We start from the raw sequence: 14,986 nt of genomic DNA on the forward strand, positions 1-14,986 counted from the left end.
ACAATTCACCATGACTATTACTAACTTATGCCATGTGGGTGGTCACCAGTGAAGCCTGCGTTTAATGCCCCATTTTATTGCCCAAAAAGGTAGTGGTGAGCTATCGCCTTGAACTACTGCAATCCTTCTGGTGGAGGTGCTCCAGCAGTGCTATCAGGAAAGGCAGCCAAGGATTTTGACTTTCAATGAAGAAAGACAGCAATATATTTCAAAGTCGGGATAATGTGCAACTTGTAGAGAGACACGACTACAGTGGTGTTCCCTTGCTCCTACTGCCCTTGTCCTTCTTCAAGGTAAAGGTTGCTGGTTTGCGATATGTTGCTGTGAAACTTGGATGATTGACTGCAATAAATTTTGTAGATGAAAATGATCTTGATGTACATTAACCACTTGGATGTGAATGTAGGAAATATGATTAATAAACTGACATGATATTTGGTGCTGTGTGGATAGCGAGGGAGGTTGTCTGTGGCTACAGCAGGGCACAGCTCAAATATAAAGTTGGACATGGTGTTGGGAGAGAGAATTTAATCCCAATAACTGTGAGAAGGTGCTTTTTGGAATGGCAAATCTGGATATGATATTAACAATAAGTGGAAGCGCACAAATCAATGTTGGGTAGAGACCTGGGGGGGAGGGGTTTAAGTCTACAGCTCCCTGAAAGTGGCATCACAGGTGGTTAGAGGGCTTCAAGGAGACACAAAGAACTGTAGATGTTGAATGCCACATGTAACATTCAGCCTTGAGTAGTTTTAACTCGCAGTAACAAAAATAAACTTATAGGTATTAAAAAGATCTGCAGGGGGAAAAAGCTTTGTATTTGTGAGTCTAAAACTCTCCTGCTCCTAACCCACGTTTCCCCATTGACGCAATTGGTTTAATAACATGATTCTCTATAACACAAACCTTCGTAGAAATACAGCTATCACGTTACAGCAGAACTACCTGTAGGCGCAGAGAGAGAGATACTTGATAATCATGGGTCGGGTGGGGGCAGGAACGTTACCATTTGTAAATGGCGATACAGAATTGAGGTTAAGACAGGGAGGCCATGATTTTATTAAATGTTAGTGGGTTTGAATTGCCTCCTGATCTTCATCTGTACGTTTATGTCCCATGTCACTCTGTTCTCTGCTCTGGACTCACATTTAGTTTTCTACATCCTGCCTTTGAAATCACACTGCATAAGCTAAAAGCCCCTTGTTTGTGTCAGTACTTCACCTACTAGCCACCATATTTCATGGTCAGAGTAAATAGTAAGCCTGGCATTCTGTACTGGTGCAGCCCATCAGGTGGCTCGGCCCACCACAGTGCCAAGGCTACAAAGCAAAACTGAATGATAAATAGCCTGCTGGATTCAAAGCTTCCTCCTCAACCAGGGCTCAAATGCTTAATTGTGCATTTTACACCGGATCAATACCCAGGAATTAGAGCATATGTTTTTACTGAAACCCTGTTACTTTTTGGAGCAGCATTGTACTGCCAACTGCGTCTGACTGCAGAAGCTTGACACTCAAGTTGTAAGATACAGAGAAGAGACAGTGAGTGAGGAGATGGGCGGCATTGATTTCCAAAGGGGACAGACCACTAGTTTGGAACACAGCAATGTCATGTAAATGAAAGTAGTCATGTTTAGTATTTTGTTGCATATCCTTTGCATGCAATGACTGCGTGAAGTCTCCGATTCATAGACATCACTAGTTGCTGGGTGTCTTCTCTGGTGATGCTCTGCCAGGCCTGTATTGCAGCCATCTTTAGCTTATGCTTGTTTTGGGGTCTAGTCCAGTTCAGTTTTCTCTTCAGCATATAAAAGGCATGCTCAATTGGGTTCAGATCGGGTGATTGATTTGGCCACTCAAGAATTGACCATTTTTTAGCTTTGCAAAACTCCTTTGTTGCTTTAGCAGTATGTTTGGGATCATTGTCTTGCTGTAGAATGAACCGCCGGCCAATGAGTTTTGAGGCATTTGTTTGAATTTGAGCAGATAGGATGTGTCTATACACTTCAGAATTCATTATGCTACTACCATCAGCAGTTGTATCATCAATGACAACAAGTGAGCCAGTACCTTCAGCAGCCATACATGCCCTGGCCATAATACCCTCACCACCGTGTTTCACAGATGAGGTGGTATGCTTTGGATCTTGGGCAGTTCCTTCCCTCCTCCATACTTTGCTCTTGCCATCACTCTGGTATGTTAATCTTCATCTCATCTGTCCACAAGACCTTTTTCCAGAACTGTGGTTGCACTTTTAAGTACTTCTTGGCAAACTGTAACCTGACCATCCTATTTTTGCAGCTAACCAGTGGTTTGCATCTTGCAGTGTAGCCTCTATTTCTGTTCATGAAGTCTTCTGCGGACAGTGCTCATTGACAAATCCACACCAAACTCCCGAAGAGTGTTTCTGAACTGTCGGACAGATGTTTGAGGATTTTTCTTTATTATAGAGAGAATTCTTTTGTCATCGGTTGTGGAGGTCTTCCTTGTCCTGCCAATCCCTTTGTGATTAGTAAGCTCACCAGTGCTCTCTTTCTTCTTAATGATGTTCCAAACAGTTGATTTTGGTAAGCCTAAGGTTTGGCTGATGTCTCAAACATTTTTATTCTTGTTTCTCAGTCTCATAATGGCTTCTTTAACTTTCATTGGCAGAACTTTGGTCCTCATGCTGGTAAACAGCAACAAAAGTTTTCAAAGGTGATGGAAATACTGGAGCAAAGACTAGGTGCTGAGAGCTCTGTTATACCTGCATTAAGGAGGCAATTAAACAAACCTGAGCAATTACAAACACATGTGAAGCCATGTGTCCCAAACATTATGGTGTCCTGAAATGGGAGGACTATGTATAAACACAGCTGTAATTTCTACATGGTGAAACCAAAATGTATAAAAATGGCTTTAAAAAAAATTGACAAATGTGCACTTTAACCACATGTGATTTTTTTTTCTCTTACGAATCTCAAATTGTGGAGCACAGAGGCAAATAAATAAATGATAGGTCTTTGTCCCAAACATTATGGAGGGCACTGTACCTCCTTTAACCTTATCCACTCCATCCAGTGTTCCCGATGTGGCCTCCTGTACATCAGCAAGACCAAGCGTAGACTCAGTGACCTTTTTGTCAGACATGGACCAAGGCTTGCTGGATCTCCCGGTTATTAACCATTTTAACTCCTCTTCCTACACTGACCTTTTTGTCCTGGGCCTCCTTCATTGCCAGAGTGAGGCCACAGGCAAACTGGAGGAACAGCACTTCATATTGGACAGCTTACAACCCGCTGGTATGAACATTGAATCAATTTTAGTTAACTACATACAACTCTCCCCGCCCCCCCCCTCCCTTTCTCCCCTGCTCCTATCCCCTCTGCCTCTCCTGGACGTACTTATTTCTCCCCTCCTCCTCCCTTTCCACCTACAATCCTTCCTCTAGCTTCAAAATGCACAATTCTTCAGTCCTTTTGTCATACACCTGTCTTTTCATCGCTGGCCTTTGTCCCCCTCTACCAGCTTTCCTCCCCCTCAAACCAGTCTAAAGAGGGGTCCCTATCCAAAACATCACCTATCCATGTTCTCCAGAGGTACTGCCTGACCCACTGAGTTACTCCAGCACTCAGTTTTTTTTAATAAACTAGCATCTGTCGTCCACAATTGCTCATTATGCTTCAGATGTGGTCTGATTTAATAACTTAGCAAACATATTATTCACTTGCAGATAAGCCACTTTCCCCCAAGTCGCTGAAAGGACATGAGACACCTTCTGTTACAAAGAATTATTACAGTTTGGTAAGTGCCTTCCTGGCTTGGCTCTATTTCAATTGCTGTAATTCTATTTAATGAAATATTGCATGTAATGTAGCTTGTAATCTGTTTACAAAATATCTCGTTTTAAATTGGGACAAAGGAACTGACCGTTTTTAACTGGTATCATTTGCTATTTTTATAAATTACTATCTGCTCTTCATCTGTCGGCACAGCCCTGGGCTCACACAATGTGAATCTCGTCCCACACTCGCATTCTGCATCAAAGCCCTCTCTCTCCCCTCCCCTTGCCTTTTGTCTTGACATAGCTTTCTCAACAGAAGCAGTCTGAACATCTGACAGCATATGTTTGAAGTGGAGCTCCCCCCTCAGCCTGGCTTTCTCCAGAACTGACGTACAATGTAGCTGCTGCTCTGCAGTTGGACCCTCCCTACCATGGGGCATGTGGGCAACAGTCAATGTAACCTTCCTTTTTCATAGCAGCCTTGCATTTCTGCTGTGCCTTTTACACCCTTGGGTGTTCCAGAATGCTATGCAGCTTACAAAGTGTGATCACTGAAATAATTGATTATTTATTTTCAACAGATATTTCAGAGATAAATAATGGTATATCTAATTTATTTATCATTCAGTCAAACCATGGTATCTTTTAGGCCACGTGGATGATCAGGTAGAACCTTATCTGCATCTGAATGATGGCATGTGACAGGACAGCACTCATTCTGAACCATGTCTCTGCCATGGGGCTTCATCCCAGGACCCTCTGCCTGGTAATGAGAGAGCTCTCCACTAACCATGCGGGCACCCAAAGGAAATCAATGTACTCGTCATGGAACTAGGAAACCAGATATTCTTCTATGGGAGTGATATCGTGATGCCATTGTCACGCGAGGGGTATTTGAGATTGTTCAGGAAATGCATTCTTTATCTTCTGTCAACACACGAGTGGGCGTAACATAGTCTTCAGCTTTCATCTAATATTTATTTAACTAAATATCTTGAAGGCAAGTTCTGTTAGCTACCTACATCCCAATGTGTTGTGGTATTGGATATGCAAAATGAATGCAAATTAAGTCAAAGGCAGATCTGTTTTATAAAATAAATGTAAGTGATCTACAACGCTGTTCTAGAGTCACGGAAACAGACCCATCGGCCCAACTCCTCGTTCCTCATTCTATATCTCCACCACTCTATGAGTGAAAAGGTTGCCCCTCGCGTTCCTATTAAATCTTTCCGCTCTTATCATAAACCTGTCCTCTAGTTCTTGATTCCTCTATTCTGGGTAAAATGTGCATTCACCCTATCTATTCCATGAATCTCATGATTTTATACATCTCTATCGGATCACACCTCAGCTTGCGCTCCTCGCCTGCCCAACCTCTCCCTATAGTATAGGCTCTTGAGTCCTGGCAACATTCTCGTAAACTCTGTTTATAGACAAACAGGGAAGTGATTGCTGCCGTCTTGCCCTGTCTTGGCTTGCCCAGTCCCAATGCCAAAACAACAAATGGAAAGATTGTTTACCACATATCTGTTTGTGGGAGAAACAAGGTGCTGGAGGAACTCAGTAGGTGAGGCAGCATCTGTAGAGGGAATGGACAGATGGTTTTGAGTCAGGACCATTCTTCAAACTCTGTGAAATCTTGCTATGTGCTGCATTGTCTTCATATTACCACAGCTGAAAAGTCCTCCTGTGATCACATAATGCCATGGAATGTCCTGAGATTGATGATTAACCACTTGTTTTCCTATTCAAAGTGTCTATAGTAATGTCACTGGAAATTCCCCATGAGATGCAGCAAAAGTTATCGGATGAGACCGCATACCACCTTGTGTACTCTAGCTTTTGCCAAGCGTCTGGCCAGCTTGTTCTAGTACAGTTACAGTATACCCAACAATGTGGAAAATTGCCTTGTACGTCTTGTCTACACAGAGCAACCTGGGTAATTACTGCCCAGTGACCACTCAGTCATCAGCAAAGTTGTTGATGGTGGAACCCAGATAGTATTTAAGAATTAACATCTTTGACGTTAGAACCATGTGACCTGGACAGAAAAGGATGCCAGAAATCACCACAGTCTGATAGCTTCAACACCATTTTAAGCCTGACCAGTTTTTAAATCTCAATTCTGATTCAAGATTGATTTGGTAATCTCCAGTTCCATCCATCAGTACACCAATGTCCCCTGTTAACCATCAGGAGAGATTATATCACGTGCCCATTCTGTGAGACTGTCCCAGCAAATGTTTTTGGCACCAGTGCTTTTACCAACCTCCGAGTAAAGTAGTTGTGGCTCCTGACTTAGCTGTTCCTATCCACTGTAGAGAACACTGTTTTGGCTGGGGATTTTTAGTAGATAGTGAGTCACAGCACATATTTTATTCTAAGATGTCACAAATTGCAGGTGAAATCTTAGTTTCATGTAGCCTGGTGACAGAGTAGGATCAGCAGAGGTGTCATTCACTCCGTCAGTACCAGAACGTCAAACATGCTGTGTCTGTGTTTCATTCTGGATGTACAGTGCCTTCCATAATGTTTGGGACAAAGACCAATCATTTATTTATTTGCCTCTGTACTCCACAATTTGAGATTTGTAATTTTAAAAAAATCATATGTGATTAAAGTGCACATTGTCAGATTTTTTAAAGGGTATTTTTATACATTTTGGTTTTACCATGTAGTAATTACAGTTGTGTTTATACACAGTCCCCCCATTTCAGGGCACCATAATGTTTGGGACACATTGCTTCACAGGTGTTTGTAATTGCTCAGGTGTGTTTAAATGCCTCATTAATGCAGGTATAAGAGAGCTCTTGGCACCTCGTCTTTCCTCCAGTCTTTTCATCACCTTTGGAAACTTTCAATGCTGTTTATCAACATGAGGACTAAAGTTGTGCCAATGAAAGTCAAAGAAACCATTATGAGACTGAGAAACAAGAATAAAACTGTTTGAGACATCAGCCAAACCTTAGGCTTACCAAAATCAACTGTTTGGAACATCATTAAGAAGAAAGAGAGCACTGGTGAGCTTACTAATCGCAAAGGGACTGGCAGGCCAAGGAAGACCTCCACAGCTGATGACAGAAGAATTCTCTCTATAATAAAGAAAAATCCCCAAACGCCTGTGCGACAGATCAGAAACACTCTTCAGGAGTCAGGTGTGGATTTGTCAATGATCACTGTCCACAGAAGACTTCATGGACAGAAATACAGAGGCTACCACTGGTTAGCTGCAAAAATAGGATGGCCAGGTTACAATTTGCCAAGAAGTACTTAAAAGAGCAACCACAGTTCTGGAAAAAGGTCATGTGGACAGATGAGACGAAGATTAACATATCAGAGTGATGGCAAGAACAAAGTATGGAGGAGAGAAGGAACTGCCCAAAATCCAAGGTATACCACCTCATCTATGAAACACGGTGATGGGGGTGTTATGGCCTGGGCATTTATGGCTGCTGAAGGTATTGACTCACTTATCGTCTTTGATGAAACAACTGCTGATGGTAGTAGCATAATGAATTCTGAAGTGTATAGACACATCCCATCAAGTTCTCAAAACTATTGACCGGCGGTTCATTCTGCAGCAAGACAATGATCCCAAACATACTGCTAAAGCAACAAAGGAGTTTTTCAAAGCTAAAAAATGGTAAATTCTTGAGTGGCCAAGTCAATCACTCGATCTGAACCCAATTGAGCATGCCTTTTATATGCTGAAAAGAAAACTGAAGGGGATTAGCCCCCAAAACAGGCATAAGCTAAAGATGGCTGCAATACAGGCCTGGCAGAGCATCACCAGAGAAGCCACCCAGCAACTGGTGATGTCCATGAATCGCAGACTTCAAGCAGTCATTGCATGCAACAAAATACTAAACATGACTACTTTCATTTACATGACATTGCTGTGTCCTAAACTTTATGGTGCCCTGAAATGTGGGGACTATGTATAAACACTGTTGGAATTTCTACACGGTGAAACCAAAATGTATAAAAATTGCCTTTATTAAAATCTGACAATGTGCACTTTAACAATAGACAATAGACAATAGGTGCAGGAGTAGGCCATTCGGCCCTTCGAGCCAGCACCGCCATTCAATGTGATCATGGCTGATCATTCTCAATCAGTACCCCGTTCCTGCTTTCTCCCCATACCCCCTGACTCCGCTATCCTTAAGAGCTCTATCTAGCTCTCTCTTGAATGTATTCAGAGAATTGGCCTCCACTGCCCTCTGAGGCAGAGAATTCCACAGATTCACAACTCTGACTGAAAAAGTTTTTCCTCATCTCTGTTCTAAATGGCCTACCCCTTATTCTTAAACTGTGGCCCCTGGTTCTGGACTCCCCCAACATTGGGAACATGTTTCCTGCCTCTAACGTGTCCAACCCCTTAATAATCTTATACGTTTCGATAAGATCCCCTCTCATCCTTCTAAATTCCAGTGTATACAAGCCTAGTCGCTCCAGTCTTTCAACATATGACAGTCCCGCCATTCCGGGAATTAACCTAGTAAACCTACGCTCCACGCCCTCAATAGCAAGAATATCCTTCCTCAAATTTGGAGACCAAAACTGCACACAGTACTCCAGGTGCGGTCTCACTATGGCCCTGTGCGGTCTCACTAGGGCCCTGTACAACTAACCACATGTAATATTTTCTATTACAAAACTCAAATTGTGGAGTACAGAGGCAAATAAATAAATGATGGGTTTTTGTCCCAAACATTATGGAGGGCACTGCACTTTTGCAGTCTCTGACCCACACCAAGCCTTTCACACAAAAACATCAATATTTAAAATAAACCCTTCTTCCACACCTGTCGTTTAGTTTAGTTTAGAGATACAGTGCGGAAACAGGCCTTTCAGCTCATTGAGTCGACAGCGACCAGCGATACTGACCAGCGATCACCCCCTACACTAGCACTATCCTACACACTAGGGATAATTTTACAATTACCGAAATACCAAAGCTAATTGCCCTACAAACCTGTATGTCTTTAGTGTGTGGGAGGAAGCCAGAGCACCCAATTGAGCTTGCCTTTTATATGCTGAAGAGAAAACTGAAGGGGACTAGCTCCCAAAACAAGCATAAACTAAAGATAGCAGCAATACAGGCCTGGCAGAGCATCACCCAGAGAAAACCTAGGCAGTTACATGGAGAATGTGCAAACTCAGACAGCAACTGTAGTCAGGATTTAACCTGGGTCTCTGGCACTGTGAGGCAGCAATTCTACCTTTGTGCCATTGTGACGCCTCCACTTCTGTGCATGCAAGTGTGTGGCTATGTTCCACAGCTAGACATGTGCAACTCTTCCTTAACCCTGCAAGCTCACCTTCACTACAGCCAAACCAATCAGAGTTGGGACTCGGTCAGGAGAAGACAGCTTGCCTCTGCAGAGATTGAGTAATCTGTCTTGCAAGCTAGAACAGTTGATAAACATCCTTGCATGAACAGCACTAACCGCTACCATTCCACAGGGCATAGCTAATAGTATCTTTCAGTATTTCTTTTCATGCAGCAGGTGACATACTTCACTCCATTTCCAGTTTTTTGTTCATTTTTCAGCATGGGAGCATTGCTGGAAAGGCCAGTATTTATTGTATATCCCTGCTGCCTAATGCTCCCGCGGTGCTGTTTGGGAGAATGTTCCAATGTTCAGGCCCCGTGACAGTGAAGCAGGAACAAGATGTTTCCAGGTCTGGGTGATGTGCGACTCGGAGGGGAGCCTGCGAGTGGCGGTCTCCTGTGCCCTTGTCCTTGGCGGTAGGGGCTGTAGGTTTGGGAGGTTCTGTCGCATTCGCCTCGCTAGACAATGTACACTGCTTCTACCACAGCTCGACGGTGGAAGCAATGAATGTTTGGAGTGCCGATCAAGGGGCTGCTTCATCGGGTTTTGGAAATATTGAGGCTGCACTCGTGCAGACAATTGGGGAGTATTCCATCACACTCCAGACTTGCCTGTAGATAGCGGAAGGGCGCTGACATATGTGAGGTTAGTCATACTCCACAGGATACTCATCCACTAGCCCACTCCTACGGTCACTGTATTGAAGTGATTGGTGTTGTGAAAGTGTACATTCTGATCACAGGGTACAGTACAGTGGAGCAGCAGTATCTACACAGGGTAAAATGTCTGTCCTTTAAGGGCCTGTCCCAGTTAGGCGATTTTAAGGCGACTGCCGGCGACTAGGCTGTCACCGAACGTTCGCCAGGTGTCGCGGGCATGATCGTGAGCTTCAATGGCGCGTCACGGAAAAATTTACCTTCTAGAAATTTCTCGGCGACAGCTGGCTTGTCGTCAGGTATCGTAGCTTATTGCGGGTGCTGTCGCATGCTGTCCCCAGGTTTGCTAGGTTGTCGCAGATGCATTTAGAAGCACGTAATATTAAATTAAGAAAAGGCATTTGAAGATACCAGAAGATAGTTTTGTTTAAGCAATTTATTTACCGTCAGGACATTTGACAGGTAGATTGGAGGCGACCGTTTGACGGTCAGGTAAGCATGGGAATTTCGCGATGTTTCTGAAGACGGTGTAATCTCTTAGCCAGGTGCTAGTTTCACAAAAAAAGTAACTTGTATCGACCTGACTCGGCATTGTCGTGGTAATTGTCATAGGGTCAAAGAAAATTTCGTCGATCTGCTACGACTTTGACAGTCGCCGGCAGTCGCATTAAAAATCGCGTAACTGGACAGGCCTTTTAGGCTGTGCGTTCTGTCACAGTGAATTCTGTGAACCTACAGAGTCACTTACAGCAGCTTGAGGCTTGCGTCATTAGTTACCACGTTCACCACAGGATGGTTTGTATTGCATCTGTTTCCAGAGATTAGTTTTGGGGAGAGGACAGAGAGTGTGAACTGTGTGAAGCATGTGACATTCACAATGGGCCAGACAGCCAGAGCTGCCCCATGACATTTCATATTGGGCAAAAATAACTTAAAAACGTCACCTAGTTTGAATGTGCTGGTTAATTAAAATGTACCTGAATCTTAAAAGTACATACTGATGAGTAGCTCAAAGCAATTAATCTGTGCCGATCGTCATGCTGTGCTTATACCTGGAGTAACAGATAAATGTTCTTTTTGTTCCCTCAGGTTATACAGAATATTTTGGACAATGAACACGATTTTGCAAAGGAGCTGCAGGTGCTGCTCAGCACCTACCTGCGATCGCTGCAGGCCAATGATAAGTTAGTATCCCAGGTCCTGCTCTGTCCGGGTCACCTTCACTCAACTGCACACCACTCCAGGGTCACCTGCACGGGCGCCGTCTACTAGCGGCGTGGTCTTACCATTCTTGCACTTACCTGAAGTCTCTTCTTATTAATTTACTCAGCCATATACCCTTCCCAGGTCTCACACTATTCCAATTTTGGCCTCACTATCATCCCTAACTTTGACTTCCCATCAATGGAGGTTGTGCCATCAGCTCTGGAATTCCCTCCCCAAACCTCACCTCCGCTCACTCTGTCTTCCCCAAGATGCCTTCTTTTAACCTATTCCTCAACCCAATATCAATTATCGGGCTCATGGCTACATTGAACATATGGCTCGAAGGGCCGAATAGCCTCCTCCTGCACCTATTTTCTATATTTCTATGTTAACATAGAACAGCACAAGAACAGGCCCTTTGGCCTACTTTGACTGTCCGTGCCTGTCATGATGCCAAGATCAACTTTTATCTGCCTGCACATAATCCATATCCCTCCATTCTATGCAGATCCATGTGCCTATCCAAAAGCCTTTTAAACATCACTATCATATCTGCCTCCACCATCACCTCTGACAGTGCGTTTATGGCACTCACCACTGTGAAAAAAAACTTGCCCCCCACATCTCCTTTAATCTTTGCCCTTTTACTCTTTAATCCTGGGAAAATGGTTCTGACTGTCCATCCCATCTCTACCAATATCCCACGTATGGATGAATGCCAATTATTGTGTAAAGCTATCTGGAATGCCTCTTGTACTAAAGGTGCTATACTTATTTCTTGTAGGACAGTACTGTATCTGGAATGATTAGAATCCACGATGGCAGTATTGTGTGTATTAAATAGTGTGGTTTTGCTTGATGTAGACCAGTCGGTGACTGAGAATAATGTATGGTGCGATGCTTCTCACTCTCCTAGCCTCTCCTGGCTATTTCCTGTAATTTTCGGTCAATATATTAAATTCGGTCAATATATTAAATCGAAGCACAATTTAAATCGAATTTTCAGGATCCGAGCTAGTTGTTCTTCAGGAGGAAATGAAAAAAGTTAGACTTGCATTTGCCTGGATGTCCAAAGAATGTGATCTTGAGACATGACAATGTCTTCCCCAAGAAGGTGGAACCTGAGAAGCTGTTCCCTCAGGCTAAAAACTGGGCCTGGGAGCATCGTCTCAGAATGAGAGGTTAGCCTTTTAGGTCTGAGTTGAGGAGATATTTGTTTTCCCAGAACGTGGAAAGCCAGCTGATTCTCCACTCGGTGGGCTGCGATGATGGGTCACTGCATGTGTGAGATGGATGGACTTGGAGTTATGAGAAAGCAGAGCACAAGGGGTTGAGGAACAAGGACAGTCACAGATTGACAGCATGCCCAATGGCCCGAGTGTCCACTCCTGCCCTAACTTTACAATTCTAAACATTCCTTCTCTGGTTCCAGGTTATCTGCTGTGGACATCACTGCACTGAAAGGAAACCTGGAGGAAATCTGCTTGTTTCAGCAAAGCCTTTGCCAGACTTTGGAAGAATGTGCAAAGTAAGTCGAGAATCCATCCATGAGCACCGAGACTGGCAGATTGTTCTCACCATTCCTCGTGGATTTTTTTGGGAAAGATTAATTTTCTTGTTGGCTGAAGTTTACAATCTCTTTGTGGCTGTGTCCACACATCCGACCACACACCCACCCGACCACACACCTACCCTTCCGACCGCCCACCTACCCGTCATCATCATCACCGGCTGGGTGGGGAATGGGTGTTTTGCGTGTCCGTCCAGGGGGGCAGGGAGATGCTGAGGGTGCGCTTCACTTGGGAATGTGGGATTGCTCACATTCGGTATTCATCCCGGGGATTCGGACAAACACTAATGTTAGCGCTCCTCCTCCAACCCGCACAAGTAAGTTGTGCTGTGTGCACTTGCTGTGTGGGAGGTTTGTCAATCGTGTTTGCCTGGAGAGAGGAATGACTGCGCGACAAGGGAATGTGTTGGCAGGCAGAGCCGTGGATCCTTTGGGAGAAACGGTGTCTGGCAGCATCTTCAGCACTGTGTGCACACTGCCCCCTTGTGATGACAAATAATCCATCAGTCATGTGGAAGGCAGCGGTGTGCTCGTTTGGTAATGCACAGACGACGGTGGGTAAACTCCAGGATATTGTCCTGCTTGTGCACTGCAGATAGTGCCCACACATCACCTGGCAAAGCCAGGGACAAATGCAGTCAATAGGCATCACATCAAAGGCCACAAAGACACTTCCAGGAGGTGACGTTCTTTAGAAGATTAGTGGGTGCACCACGGTACAGTCATAGACAATTCACAGAAGTTAACGTATTTACTGGTGGGGCAGCAAATGATGCAGTCACTTTCTGCAGAGCAGGTCCTCGTAAGGGCAGTGAGAGCAGGATTAAGATTTTCACTGACGTTAATTGAGATGAGGATAGGGCAGGAGATCAAGATGACCTTGCCTCCTCTCCCTCAGTACTCCCCTTCCAACCTAGCAGTGATCTTTTTACACTGTCAATTCAGCCACAATTATGCACCATAGTCATAGAGTCATACAGCACAGAAACAGCCCTCCCACCACCAACGTGGGAGGAATGTGGCAGGAAACCGTAACACCCACGCGTTCACAGCGTGAACGTACAAACTCCACACAGATAGTGCATGAGGTCAGGATTAAACCTGGGTCTCTACGGTCATCTGGTGGTCTGTCAATGCACCACTGTGCCGCCTCTATTGAAAAACTTGATATCTTTAATGTTTGTAACCCTGTGTGTTAGTGAAATCATATACCTGTCTATGATTCTGACCCCAAGTGAAAGTATTGTTGGGAGTTTACATTTGCTGCTGGCCATAATTTGTCAAGTGACTAACACGTCAATGGTTTGAACCTCAGGTTGCCAGATGCTCAGCAGAAGGTTGGTGGCTGCTTCCTGAATCACATGCCTCAGATAAAGTCGCTGTACCTCACATACTGTGCCAACCACCCATCAGCTGTGAGTGTACTCACCGAGCACAGGTAAGGGACACCTTCCCACTGTCCCATCATCAGCTCCATGTCATTGCTCTTTAGTTTAGTTTATTGTCACGTGTACCGAGGTACAGTGTAAAGCTTTTGAAAAGAGTAACCCCCAACCTCTCCTCCACAAAATTCTCAGTGTCTATGTGGCAATCGTTCTGTAAACTAGATAGTTTATTTGTATTTAACCAGGGTCTGAGTTATGAAGGGAGAATGTTTAAATGAAACCATCCATGTTAATGAATGAATTATCATTATACCGATAAAATGAGGTGAAGAACTTGGTATCTCTAAATGTTTTTAATCAGGTATGTTAGTGGGATTATATACCTGTGTATGATTCTGGTCACAAATGAGAAGTGATGTGACTGAATCAAGATCAAAAGCTCAAGATTAAAGATCAAGATCAAGATTAAAAGTATAATTTGACTTTTTATGGACTGTCAGACACACTCATGCTCAATAATGGGAAATAGATTTGTACAAGAAAATAGTCTGAACAGAAAACAATTCTGACAAGATTATCAGATGGAATTGAAAGGATTTGGAATAAGAAAGTTTGTAGGTTGTGGAACAAAATCTCTCTGGCATCACCAGGCTGTGCCAGAGCAAGTCCTGACCAGACTGTTCAAACGAAACGTAACCATCTGCTCTGCATGATGGGCACTGCAGCCAAGTTTCACAAAGCAAAACGCCACAAGAAGCAGTCGTACTATTAATTGGTTCACAGGAGAGACATTGCCGGCAATGCCAGCATTTATTGTCCACCCCAGATTACCACTGTTATCTGAGGAGGAGATTGAGTCAACCGCCGTCGTGGGTCTGGAATCACATCCAGGGCGGGTAGTAAAGGGAGAATGTGTCCCTCCTGATGGACATTCATTAAACATGATATTCTTGCAATTCGGGGATTTCATGTGACCATTATTGATAATAGTTCCTTTTGCCATGATATATTTAATTATTTAAAGTTCCCCAGCTGCCGAGGCAGGACTTAAACTGGTGATCCTGGATG

General features: G+C 44.0%; 1 protein-coding gene across 4 annotated transcripts in view; it reads left to right on the forward strand.

The window, feature by feature from the left end:
* The window catches only part of arhgef6 (Rac/Cdc42 guanine nucleotide exchange factor (GEF) 6), an 81,746-nt gene that overhangs the window by 38,880 nt on the left and 27,880 nt on the right, over positions 1–14,986 (forward strand). For all 4 annotated transcript variants that reach the window (XM_078412245.1, XM_078412247.1, XM_078412246.1 and 1 more), the window contains 4 exons: positions 3,712–3,782; positions 10,847–10,941; positions 12,396–12,491; positions 13,849–13,971. In XM_078412245.1, the coding sequence (XP_078268371.1) occupies positions 3,712–3,782; positions 10,847–10,941; positions 12,396–12,491; positions 13,849–13,971 (385 nt within the window). The remainder of the gene's footprint in view (positions 1–3,711; positions 3,783–10,846; positions 10,942–12,395; positions 12,492–13,848; positions 13,972–14,986) is intronic.

The sequence above is a fragment of the Rhinoraja longicauda genome, chromosome 15 (genome assembly GCF_053455715.1).
Source record: "Rhinoraja longicauda isolate Sanriku21f chromosome 15, sRhiLon1.1, whole genome shotgun sequence".
NCBI classification, from domain to species: domain Eukaryota; kingdom Metazoa; phylum Chordata; class Chondrichthyes; order Rajiformes; family Arhynchobatidae; genus Rhinoraja; species Rhinoraja longicauda.